At 40.1% G+C, this 13,898-nt stretch overlaps 1 protein-coding gene across 3 annotated transcripts in view; it reads right to left on the bottom strand.

The window, feature by feature from the left end:
* Nucleotides 1–6,473: 6,473 nt before the first annotated feature.
* Nucleotides 6,474–13,898, bottom strand: part of kek6 (kekkon 6) — a 398,199-nt gene continuing 390,774 nt past the window's right edge. For all 3 annotated transcript variants that reach the window (XM_071675739.1, XM_071675737.1, XM_071675738.1), the window contains 3 exons: nt 13,254–13,422; nt 11,075–11,225; nt 6,474–10,943 (listed from right to left, as the gene is read on the bottom strand). In XM_071675739.1, coding sequence (XP_071531840.1) covers nt 9,033–10,943; nt 11,075–11,225; nt 13,254–13,422 — 2,231 coding nt within the window. In that variant the 3' untranslated portion in view covers nt 6,474–9,032. The remainder of the gene's footprint in view (nt 10,944–11,074; nt 11,226–13,253; nt 13,423–13,898) is intronic.

Raw genomic sequence — 13,898 nt, 5'->3', positions numbered from 1 at the left:
CGACGCATGGAACGTGACGATACGACCCAATGGAACGCGACGATACGACGCAATGGAACGCGACGGGACGACGCAATGGAACGCGACGATACGACCCAATGGAGCGCGACGATACGACCCAATGGAACGCGACGATACGACGCAATGGAACGCGACGATACGACGCAATCGAACGCGACGGTACGACTCACTGAGCACGACGGTACGACTTGCGAGTACAATGGCGTGAGTTATGACCTTGATCCTAATGGGTTAAGTTAAATGCCAAGCCATTATACCTAAGGATCGTACCTTCGACTTTAAGGGTCGTACCGTTGTGCGCAAGAGACTAAAAGATATATACGTACATACACACATGTCTACTACTATATTATTGTAATTATTCATCGATTAATGTTCAATGAATCATCATTAAGTGCGGTAATATATCCACCTTAATATTCACTCCGTAAAACGTCCCGTCCATCAGCCACTACGAGCACGTCAATGCGTCTCACTCACTCGCTCGCTCGCTTACCCGAAGCGTTCAAATACCCAGCCCCCCTTACCTTGATGTTAAGCGCTATTATGACTAGTTAAGTAGTTATTATTACGACCTCTTAGTCTCTGTAATACCTCAACTGTGTGTGTGTATGTGTGTGTGTGTGAGTGTGTGTGTGTGTGTGTGTGTATGTGTGTGTGTGTGTATTTTCAGTCGAATGGCTGCTTGAAACTTTATTTATTTTGTTTACGTAACAGTACACTAGCAGTTTGTCGCTGCAGGTGTGTGTGTGTGCCCGCATATCGTGTGGTCTGGCTGGTCTGGTGGTACACCTAGTTAGGGAACTAACTTGGCCACTGCTCGTGTCAACATGTTCCCGGGGACTTCCCACACGTCGTTTTCCATTCTTGCCAGCTGCGGGGGTCGAAGAGATTGGGGGGGAGGGGGGGAGTGGCCCTCCCCGTGGCGTTTAAGGTAATATATGTGTGTGTTTACTCGCATGGAATAGAATTTTAGAATCTGGGTTTTTTTTTTTCTCTCAAACGGTGGTAACCTTTTTTTTTTTTTTTTTTAAAGCGCCCCCTGGGGTCTTCCCCTGGGGGGAAGGGGGCGTGGTCAAGAGGTCACGAGATGCCAATCGCCTGCAGGAGGAAGATGTCCCAGACGGCCTCGTCCTTGCGCTCCCTGCCCGGGGTCGTCATCTTCTGCTCTTCCTCCTCCCCCCTTGTTGGTAATGGACGGTGAGCCAACCATTCATCACTGGTTGACATGGGGAGGGATGAGGGAGAGGGGGAGAGGAGTGTGTGTGTGTGTGTTTGTGTCTTCGTCTTGCCTTCCCGCCGAGGCCAGTTCGACCCGACGACCTTTTTCTTCTACCACATCCACCACATCTACCCAGACTTATACCACTTCCGTCTCCCCCTTCAGGTGACCTCCTTCTCCCACCCACACACACCACCCGATCAGGCAGTGATTAAGACGGACACTCACTTGCGGGGGCTGGGTGGGACGAGGGGGGTGGGGGATTAACTAATTAGGGAGGTGACGTCAAGGAAAAGGGTTTAAATCCTTTTTTTTTTCATCAAGTTTGAAGCAGAACTCTGTACTTGTAAGGTTGTTGTCTGACGTGAGGAGGTTGGTAGTACTGACCGAGGGTGGGAGGAGGGAGGGATGTGTGTCCGCTGTTCAAGAAGAACTAATTGTCTTTTGACCATTTTTCTTTTTTTTTTTTATATACCTTATCTTTACAGCCACTTACCTCAAGCTCTGCTTCTCATCTTTGAGCACGATCGTCCGGCCTTTGATCCATAACGGGCCGACCCTTCACGAGACGACCTCGTAGTCTAATGGGCATTTAGGTAATGGTATAATGATCTTTTAGGGTCAGGTCAAAGGTCACGTCGTCTTTAGATCAAAAAGGTCGTACCGTCCACCAGTGATGACGTCTCGGGTCGACACACCTGGCATGACCTTCAGGTCAGGGGGTCAGCAGCAGTGATGCAGAAAAAGCGTCACACAGAACAAAGAAGTCTCTCTCTCTCTCTCTCTCTCTCTCTCAAGGTCTGTCTGGTTTTTTTTTTCATCCGACTCACAACAGTTCATCTTTAGTGTTGTCTTACCTGTTTATTTCTTGTTTCTTTCCACGACAATGGGCGGAAGAGACGAGGCCCAGATGTGAGGGCAAGACAATAGATAGATAGAGAGATAGATAGATAGATAGATAGAGAGAGAGAGAGAGAGAGAGAGAGAGAGAGAGAGAGAGAGAGAGAGAGAGAGAGAGAGAGAGAGAGAGAGAGAGAGAGGTGGGCAAGCAATAACCCGGTCATACGAGGACTGTTGTTGTGTGGTGATTCAACACAGGATTATTAACTCGGGAGTCGCCACACTTTACCCGGGATTTATACTTGGTGTTTCATTGGTATTAACTGTCTCTCGCCTCTACCTAAGGTTTACCTGGAGTTTACTTACCATTTGGTTTACCCAAAGTTGAAGCTTCAGGGAGGCCGAGTTGAAATGCAGGTCCTGTGGAGGTTTACATTGGTGGCTGAAGCGTCTTGAAGGATTTCCGAGTTTACTTTCGGTTTACATTTTTTTATTATTTGGAAAAAAAATGCAGGTTTTCGTTGGTTTACCTGGCCAAACACTGAACTTTATTGTAGGTTTATTTGGGAATTATGTAGACTGCTTACCAGTAATTTGTTACATAAAATTCACCTCTTATTAATTTTGCCATATTTATTATGCAATCATTCTTAATGTGCTTATATCCCACATAATATCAGTTCACCAAAATAGTTTAAATTTTTCATCTGCTTTCAGTAGACCTTACGTTCACGATGTAAACTTTTCGAATGCAACATGTTTTCCCCTAAAGTTTACACCCCCCCTCAAAAAAAAAAAAATTAACTGACGAACACCTGGGGCACAACTGGGGCATTTGTAGGTGTCACTTCTTCCTTTTAACCCCTGCATTTTACACCCAGTGACCCACCTTCCCTCCGAATGCCCTGTTTCTCTCCCAGTACAGTCAACCAACATTGACCTTATGTACTTACCCCAAAGCTTTTCCCTCCCTTTAAACATTCTCGTGTAAAAAAAAAAAAAATCAGTTCCTTGACAAATTTCTAAAATTCCTCCATTGCAGTTCCGGACAAGTGCGGATTTAGCAGGTGGTGATATCATTGCAATTTATGCAAATTACTTCAGCAAGGTGTCCAGAGTTTTCAGGTGGCATTAATATTCGTAATATACCTGCCCTGGGAAAATGTGCACGTTCAGCTAGGTTATGAGGGGTCATAATACACTGCGGACGGGTGGTCAAATCTCACTCACTTGTGTTTCGCCTCGTCTTAACCCACTCCTGCTGCTACAACTCTCTGGTATATGGTGTATCGCTTTGTTCACACATCTCCACTACAAGAGGAGACTTGATCTCCTACAAGAGGAGACTTGTTCTGACGGAGTTGTTCTTCTCCTCTACCTCTGTGTTGTTATAATGGTTCGGGACAATGCTCACATACGGCGCTAAGTATGTGTGAACATTCTTCATTCATTTGGGATTTGGATGTTTTACAAGACATACAAAATTTCAGAAGTGCAAAGCAACGTACTTTCACAACGAGAAAATAATTCTAACTGGGTAGGGATCATGTTCCATCTCGGCAACGCAAAAGTACTGTATGGTAAATTTGTACAATTATCTACTTAAAGTTATCTACTTTTAGCTTAACGATATAGTTAATTGAACTAAAGGAACCCTGAGCTTAACAGAGTCACTTTCGGAATAACAGGTAAATCTGGATTTTGAAAACTGTTCAATTTAACGAAGTAACACCTACTATGTCTTCGTTTATTCTAACAACAAATTCATGTAGGTAGCTCGAGGTATATGATTATGTTGTGAAGCCAAGTTCTACTCTCAAGGATCTTTATAAACTATGATTCTACAGGGACCAGTTAACCTTATAATTCAGTCCATAGTAGCAGCCGGTATTCTAAGCAGTTGGGGCGCATGCAATCAAGCAAAGTTAAGTGCTTGTCTAGATATGTCAGTGTGTATCTGTTTTGTCCGTGTCAATGTATTTGTTGGGGGTTGGAGGGATCTGCGAGCAGAGGATACTGTAGTGTGAGGCATGGGTAAGTTTACTTCAGCTTGTGGGTTAGTGGTTAGTTAGTGGGTGGGAGGGTTCTAGTCCTGTTGCATAGAACTGGGTACCAAGCATGTTGAAATGGGCCTGTATATAAGGAAGATCTTTGCTTCACTGCGAATGTGTAGGTTATATGTGTTTCCTGCTTCACTGCGAATGTGTAGGTTATATGTGTTTCCTACTAAGTCAGTGATTGTTGTCAGCTCTCTATGTGCGTGGTTTTGGTTCATCACAGATGACACCTAGAGAATGCATGTGAGCAAATGCGGCCTTTCTTCATCTCTTCCTGGCGCTAACTTGCTCACGCGGGAAACGGCGATCAAGTATTAAAACCCCCCAGAAAAGTTGCACCCTTTCATTGAACAAAGTCCTATTGTTATATAACAATGCCCATACCAATACTTAAATGGAAGTTTATTCCTGGAAAGGTATGTTATTCATAATTCCAAAAGATCAGTAATACTAATCAAAACACAATCATAATACCAGTATGCATTTTTGTAAATAGTTAAAACTAATCTAATCTTGGGCAGAAGATATCTGTTTACTTTTCTGCTTGCCAGTACTTATTTGACAGTTTGACTGGCATGTAACAACTATCTCTGATCCCTTGCATGTGTTGTATTTGCACAGAATGCAAATAGATGCATCAGCTGAATGAGGTAGTCGAAACATCAAAAATATCACTAATAATCATTCACTTGGTATCAGACATGATGAACTCTACCCTTGTGTTTGCTACTGAACACCAAATAGCCTAGTTTTAAACTGGAAACTGCATCACCAATGTTATATTTTAATCATATAATTCATTTGTACTGCATTTGGTAATGGAAAATTAATGACTGAAATTTGAATTCGAATTGCAGTATGAGCTCAACATTTTATGTTACTATCATTATTTATTATTGAATCACAACCTTTTGATTGCTAACTGCACCCCTGACCACCATTGGTGACCAGTCAAACATTATTCTATGCAGGGTCCCTGATTTTCAACCATGATAGGTATACAATGGAGTTTTTATACATTCTATAATGAAAGGGAAATGTGGACCCACCAGTTATGTCAGCCATGATCCTACTGCTAGATGCATTATATTTACTTTTTACATAATTACTGGGATGAAAGTCACAGAAACCTGCCCGAGACATATCACAACCATAAGGAAGTTCAACAAAGTTTATCATGACCTGTCCACTTGTCACTGTTACACTGAGCCAGAACTAAAGCAGACAGCATAAAGTCTATTACAATATATACCAACACTATTAATGATGCAACTGATATTGGTACCTTTACATAAATAAAAGTTTGACTGAAATCAGTGTTAGGAACTAGTTCATCTGTTCAACAAAGGTTTTAAAAGTTGCTGCATCACCATTCAGTAAGTGGTAGTTGGTAGGCAGCCACAGACCAGGGAGGCATATTAGCAGTACTACCCACCTGGGTGTTGGGAGGGTTCGTGACACCTGCATAGTTAGCCAGCACTTCAGTGGTCGTCAAGTCGCACTCTGACCCAGGTAGCTGTCTTTTCTTTCTGTCGTACCCAAATGTGGACTAATGGCATTCTGTCCACAAAAATGCACTCTCATGTTGTTCTACATAACACTTAACACTTAAATCACACAGATTCTTCATAACTCTCGATTTTCAGCAGAGCACTATGCCCTAGCCCTGCCTTTTAGCAAAATGTTAGGTGCAATAATAGAAGTATAAGGTAGGAATATTCAGGCTTCAGAGATATAGATGGATAGATAGAATCACCAATGACAGTTTGCTAATTCTCAGATTATTTTCATGGAGTAGATATCACAGAAAGTCTGACCAGCACATCAGTGAGTAACAGAATCTTAAATGGCTTTCATGAGAGTGGAAGGACATGAACAGCTCTAGATATGTTAATATGCTTATGAAAGAAATTGTCACATTTTTTTCATGGTTTATCATTTTTGAATGAGGACTGATAAAGTCAAGGTGCACAAAATACAATGTATACAGATAAAATTAGCATGTATGTCAAAGGATGAAGTATTTGAAAAAGACAGAATGCTGTATAAAAATAAGGTGGATGAATACAGTGACTGTGACGGGTGTTTGCATGGAGCAGCATGTACACCTGTGCAAAACTTGGATATACAGAGAAGTTGTGCACGCCATCTAAACACGTAGGAAGGTACTCTGGATATGGATGGATGAAGTATTTTCTCATTCACATGAATCCTCACTTCAAAATTTGTTTCCATAAGAGCAATATCACATACTGCAATATTAAGCAAAAATACAGAGAGTTTCATAACTCATAAGCTTCAGAAACTCATCTGGAATATCCAAAAGAAATGTATTAATTTCACGTATTCATTTATTAACTGCAACTTGTGCCTTACAATTATGAGGACACTGGTTCTGTAGGAATGTTTGACAAGGTGACAGTCGTTCTTCTTTTTTTTTGTGCCGACATGTATGTTAAGTATGGCCAGTCCTTTATGCTCTCCTACACTACAACCAAGACTATATCACCAACATTTTTCATCATATTCTTTTCCTTAAAACATCACAAAGGCCACACCACTGACCCTATCACAATCAATCTTTGATTTCCCTAACATCACTACCTTGCTCCAATCCCAAGACCATCACCAATGAAGAGCTGTTACACATTCACCTTCATTCAAGGTCCCAAGTCCCAGCATCTGGTGATGTATGCAAAATCTGTCCCTTAAACACATTCCATTTCTGAGATATTTTTCTCTAACGGGAATACGCTTGAAACTTTTACTGAAGATGATTACTATGGTTTCTTCCTGTCAACTTCTTGCTATGCAGGGTCACATTCAGCCACTGCCAGATGAGAGATAAAAGCAGGGAATTGAGCAAAGATTAACATCTCAATGAGCAAGAAGGACCTGGCCATTCACATCATAAGGTCTTTTTTCTGTAAGGAAAATGCGCTAGTTTTGACAAAAATATTAAAACAATTCAATATGACATTCATTTCATGACATAACAGCAACAAGGAGCATGTTTTGAAATCAACTAAAAACACGTGTTGCTAAGATTGACAAATGCATTCCTACTAAATACTCCCATTTACTAGGTGCACGGAAATATTATTTACTCCAGTCTCAGAAAAGGAGGAGTTTAGGAATTTCAGCACATGGGAAATGAAGGAAAGTAGACAATTCCCAATGTAGGTATTGTCTCCTCCTCTTTCTGAGTAGGTAGAACTCTAAGTTTGCTTTCATTCTGAATGTCTTCCTGCCATGTTTTCATTTTTCCACCTTCACCACATATAGTTGGCACTCATTTCTCAATACTCAAATAGTAAAGAGATCAAAATCTTAATATACTGAAGTCCTCTGTAAAACGTTCAAGGAAAGAATAATTTGGTAAAGTATAATGTGAAAAAATATTACAGCAACCAATTACAAGACTTGGAATTTTCAAAAGTATAATAAAATAATAAAATTTTACAAAGCTGAAAAAATTAGCACATGACTGCATCATAGTGAAAGATACTTCATGTAGATCAAACTAAACTCAACTCCACAAACTTGTATTATATAAATCTTATAAACCAAATTTCACTAGTGCAAGCACCATCTAATTGTTCCCTTGGTTGAAAGCAAAGACAAGAAAATTTATTCATGAGGAATTTCCGCACATACTAATTTCAATGTAAACAAATTTCAAATAAAAGATTCATTAGCTAATTGATTGTAAAGAGCAACTGTTATTACAAGTTTGTACTTCTAAAGTCAGGTTTGACACTTGCCTAACAGATAACATCACCACACTAAAACTGGTCATTTACTCAGGGTTCAAGTACACAGCTCCAAGAAAATAAGCTCACTTTACTCTGCGTGACTTTAAAAGTAACTTTCATTTTGAGATAGTAGTATCCAGACCAACATGGCCATAGTAAACAATGCCATAATTATCATGACATCACAGTTACAACAATAAACACCACAAGATCAAAAACAAAATTGTCACACAGGAGGGGGTTAATGTCTCTTATGCAATAACCTACATATAAGAACCCTGCATCATGAAGTCAGTGGACATGGTGACCAGCTGATGTCTTCCACAAAGCTTCCCATGATCCGCAGCAAACTCCTTTATCTTCAGAGCTTTAATCCTTCGATATCAGCATCACAATCATGTAACAATTTGGTAGTTTATGAAACAGTTACAGTCTGGTTGGGTTGCCTTGGCTCATGCGGATGCAGAATATACACAAATGGTCACTAGATATGCACTATAATTTCACATAAGCATATTCTCATCAATAAATATGAACATACAAAATTTGGTGCTACCTGCGTTATGAAAATACAATATATATATTTAGCATAGTAATCAAATTCTATTTACTAACATTTTCGACTTCAGTTTGAAGATTATACTCTATATTCACAGCAAGCTGCAACAGTCATATGGAGCTTCATCCATACTTAAATGCAGATTGGCTCATCACCAGATAACTGTTTTAGGGAAATGGGTATACTGTTTTCTAAGAATCCCATTAATAAGTCAGCTTTTGCAAGACACCTATCTTTGCATACTTCCACAATAAATCATCTGAAAATCATTTTCTGCACTTATAAAGATGCACAAAATTATATTCAAAAGTACCATGTGCAGAAAAATATCTCCAACACACTGGAAGGCCTAAGAAGCACTAGAGGCAGCCTGAAAGTATGTCCTCTCACCCTTATCATAGCTGCACTATCTCTCATCTACATTAAATGTCTGTCTCTTTCCAAAACACTCCTACACAGTACAGACATATCCTCATCAGCTAAGCAATCCCATCTTTGTCAGGTAATACTACAACTTAGCTCACTTTTTGTGTCTTGCCACAGCAGAAATGTCCTGCTTAAACTAAAACGACCTGTTTTCACACTTCAGTGCCATCAGGTCCTTCATCTTGGAAGACTCTGCCATTTTCACCCACAAGAGAAGATTTCCTCGAGTCACTAGCAGTTGAAGATACTGACAAGCGCTTACCACTGGGCTTTGGTGGTGGTTTTGGTGGCACCTTCTTTCCGGACATCACCACTGAAATGGGGCCTCCTGAGGAACCTTGGCTCATGTCACTCATGTTCAAGTCATTCTTACCACTCAAGGTGTTATTGTTGTTATTGTTGTTATTGTGCTGAGAGGACGAGTCTAAGGCAGACTCATTGCTGGAACTCAGTGAAGTTTTGGTGGGTGTCGTGTGATGGCCATTAATTGATGGCTGGTGTGGGGAATGGTGAGCAGGAGAAACTGTATGATAAGCAGGAGAGGCAGTGCGTACAGTACTGGCATTGGACGGTGTGGGAGAGTGGGCAGCCAAGCGTGAGCGTGTGGCCAGGTGAGTGGAAGGGGTCTCATGATTTGGGAGACTCAAACCACTGTTTCCTTCTAGCAAGTTTGGTGTAGAGCGTGGTAATGTAGAGCTTTGATTTCGCCGATTAAGATGCCCTGGCTGAGTACTCTGACTGACTGGAGTGTAATATGGTGGAAGAGAAGGTGGAGAGTTTGGAGACTGGGGTGTGCATGGCGTGTATGGCTCTGCAGCACGTAATGCTGGGCGGGTAAGATCAGTACGAGAAGTACCATCTGCGGTAGTACGCGGTCCTAAAGTGTCGTAGATTGGATCAAAGCGTACCAATTTCCCATCATCACTTGCTGGAGGTGGTGGTGGTGAAGTTTCTGGTTCAACTGTCGGGTGGCCAGCCCACGATGGTGAGCGATGCCTACGTGGGAGAGTCACATATCCAGGACGCTGTTGCACTGGTTGAGGAGGAACATATGCTACTGGGTAATGAGAATAGTCTGCTGGATGAATATAACTGTAGCGCCACTCCCCAGGTGCTGTTAATTGGGGAGCCATCAGTGAATGGTAGGACAGTTGTGTTGGTGATACTGCTCTGGGACGTGTCATGTCCAGCAAGTCTGGATAGTGTGCCATGTAATCAACCATAGCATTATGTGAAGTAGCAGTGTTGTCTAGAGGTAAGGTAGTGTCCTGGGAAGGGATATCATCATCTTCTTCTTCTAGGGTAGCTAGGGGAGTGCGGTGGGAGGCAGGACCAGCTTCAGGGTAGTCCACTTCATCATAACTTCTGTGAGCTCCTGGATCAGCATTCAGGGCTGATAATTCAAGGTCTGTCTGCGGAACCTTCTCATACTTACGTGGTGGCTTTTCAACCGGATTAACAATCATTACGTTTTTGTGCTCTATATGATTCCCACTAGCCACACCGTTAACAGGTCGAGGTTTAGGATCATTATTTTTGCGCTTCTTCACACAGCAACAAATCAAGACAATAATCAGAATCACTAAAAGCAGGCCACCTACTACTATAGCAATAATAATATACAGGTCAAGACCAGTTTGTGGGGTAATTGCTTCAGTCTGTGTTGGAGCAGCTGGGACAAGTGATATATTTTTCTCTACTAATCCAGCCAGGTTATCAGCCACGCAAGTGTAAAAGGTAAAGTCATGATCTGACACATGTGTCACTGTCAGCTGTGTCCATCGTTCACCACCTTCAACAACCTCATTTACCACATATCTCTGCTCTGGCTGTGAGAATGGAATGATTGACATGTTAGTCAAGACTCTCCCATGCATAACCCACTTCAGCTGGGGTAAGGGATCCCCTTTTGCACGGCAAGTCATGGAAGCATTCTGTCCCAGTGTGGCTGGAATTTCAGGCTGAGGTACAATGAGATCTGGTCGGCATGCCAGCTCATCATCAGATACACTGTCCCACCTTCGACCAGACACTCGCTCAGGTGAATGGCAGGTAACATGCATCTAGAGAAGAAAAAAAAAGTTCATCATCATTATGTTAATGTGCATCATTCTATTCTACATCTTAAAATGAAAAAGTATCATATCTACAATAAAATTTTCAAAACACCAAAAACAGAGGATGCAGGACTTACTTGGAGAAGAGACTTAGTTTTCATCCACAGGACAAGGCTCTTAAGGAAACAGTCACACTCCCAAAGGTTGTCATGCAGCTCTAATTCCACCAGGTTGGAGTTGTTTTGGAACAGTTCTGGTTGCACCAATTTGAGCTGGTTACCTGATAACCTGAGAAAGGGAGCCACAAACAATTGTTAAAACTGAGATTTCTATAATCAGTAAGTATATCTTTCACTAATGTTTTTTACCATAATTCACTCAAGAGCTTTAAAACATCTCTACCAAATAAATCTTAACATTTCACTGGAGATCTTTTCCATATTTCACTCTCAATCTTTTCTCATTTTAAATCTCATTGTTTTTCTACCTTTAATAAGCATCTGAGGTACATCCTGTCTGCGTTATGAAAATTATCTCAACCGTGTTTCACTAAATCTCACCCTTAATTTAATTTCATCTCATGTCTCCTCTTCAGGGCCTTCACTACTCTATGTCTTCCACATCTTTCAGCATTCCAAGTCTTCTCTTTTAGACTTTAACAATAGTTTGTCTTCTCCTGTAAACCTTAACCATTTTGTCGTAAATGTCTAGACCTTAACCGTATTTCATTCTTAATCTAAATGACCTTCTCTAAAACATACTTATACTTAACTGCATCATATTATCTTTAATGAATACCTTAACTTTGATTCAACAGATTGGTATTAGATATAACATCTGTAGATATCGATGTTACCTCACTCTCTATCTTACTATTATTTCATCTTATATGTTAATGTTATCTTATAGTAATTCATAACTCTATTTCACTCCTTCTCCTGCCTTTCCCATCAAAATTTCATTGTGAATCTCGAGTACATTGATATAAATTTTTCCAAAATACAGCTCATGTTGCACTAAACCTATGCTAACTTTCGCCTCAACCCAGGCTTAATCTAAGCTCTATTTAACATCTTTTCACTCTAGAGCTCATCACAGATTTTGATACCTAACAATCTATAATCTAATTTCATCAAAATTACCAATAGTACTATACCATACCCATTTTGCTCCAGTTGCTAGTTACCCATATTACTCTAACCAAAGGGAAAGACAATCATCTTAAGCCCTAAAGTCTCATTTCACACTTATTATGAGAGGGTGTTGATAGACTGATATTTTGCAACACCAAAGTTGTCTTTGCATTTTATGGGACTCTCAACAGATTCATCTAAAGTTTAAGAATGCATAACAGTACTATTATTGATCACTATACAGCTTCTTTCAGTATATTGAATTCATTCAATAAATGTTGGGATAAGCATCTCATTTATTTTCCTTAATAATCATTAAAAATGCAAATGCCACAAAAATCATTTACCTAAATGACAAAATATTTTTATTATACAGTCCCAGCATGATGAAAATTGTATCTTGTAAGACATGTTTTTATAAATACCAAAAGACATATTTCTATATATTCAGATTAATTCAATCACTTCATACAAATGCTCATTAATGTAGTTCCCTAACTGGCAAAGATTATGCAGTAAACGTGATAAGAGTTTTATAACAATATGTACAAAATCATCAATGAACCACAATCGTCCAACCTGATGGTAATCAGGATATTATAGGACATAACTTTCAAAATTCTAAATGAGAAGAAAAATAACAAGAGGTATATGAGACCACAAAAAAAAGAAAAGCATAAGCCCCACTACTGTTTGATCATTTGTAAAACAACCAATGTAAAACACCTGATTTTTACTTCTCTCATACAACAGACTGCATCCTGGAGTATCAGTCTTAATATAGATTGGCACTCAGTTATGTTAAGTGTTGCTGTCTTATACTGGGATCTGCCTTAACAGGAAGAATAAGCATGACTGATGGGGATACAACAATATTAACAACACTGCATTACCAGTATAAATCAATCAATCATGGGAAGAAGGAGAGTATTTTATAATTATGAATAATGTTTGCAATCTTCAGGAGACTAGGAATACTATCCAAAATCTAAGATTGGTACAAACACAGTCTTTTCTGGAGATGGTCCAAAGATATCAAGACACCATTAGAACCTTTCTCTTAGTACTAAGTTCTTGTCTTAGAAGGGGAAAAAATAAAGGCCTAGCCTCAGTTCCTATTATCATATTATCACATTTTGAACAATGTAAATATAACTGAAGTGCCACTTCCTTGGGAACTTACCGCAACGAATACAGGAGGTTGAGGTTGGAGAAGGCATAGTTGTGGATGTAGGAGAGGCGGTTCTCCCGCAGGTCCAGTTTCCGAAGGTGGGGTAGTGGAGGAAACTGCACCCCATCCAGACGTGAAAGCTGGTTCATGCTTAGGTCCAGGACACGCAGCTTCTCTAGACCTGACACACACAAACACACGTACACATTTATATATCTAAAATCAGTAAGAAAAAAAAACATATTCTGTAAATCTCCTATCACTTACAAAGGGTGCAACAAATCGCACAGCTTATCTGTATCGTTTCACAACTCATGGAGAGAACATATAAAGTAGAATTTTATTTGCTCTGCATGAACTATCTATTAGGAAACTGTCAGTGTTCATGACAGTATTCATTTGAAGAGAGAAAATCACTCGGTAAATATGAAGTCTGTAGGATTTCTCGAACTGATGGACATAACAACATATAAATCAAGAGCTTGTATCATAAATAAATACTAAAATGCTGTGCATAAATTATCTACAAGGAGACCGCCAATGAGTTCAGCTCATCATAGTTTTTTTTACGGCAATTAAAAAATCAAATAGTGAACAATGTTCATGATAAGGGGGGGGGGGGAAAAAGAGAAGAAAAATACGGATTTTAAACCATCC

Source organism: Panulirus ornatus, chromosome 21, assembly GCF_036320965.1.
Source record: "Panulirus ornatus isolate Po-2019 chromosome 21, ASM3632096v1, whole genome shotgun sequence".
NCBI classification, from domain to species: Eukaryota; Metazoa; Arthropoda; class Malacostraca; order Decapoda; family Palinuridae; genus Panulirus; species Panulirus ornatus.
Note: the sequence above shows the minus strand (reverse complement) of the source record. Positions and strands in the feature narration are given on the sequence as shown.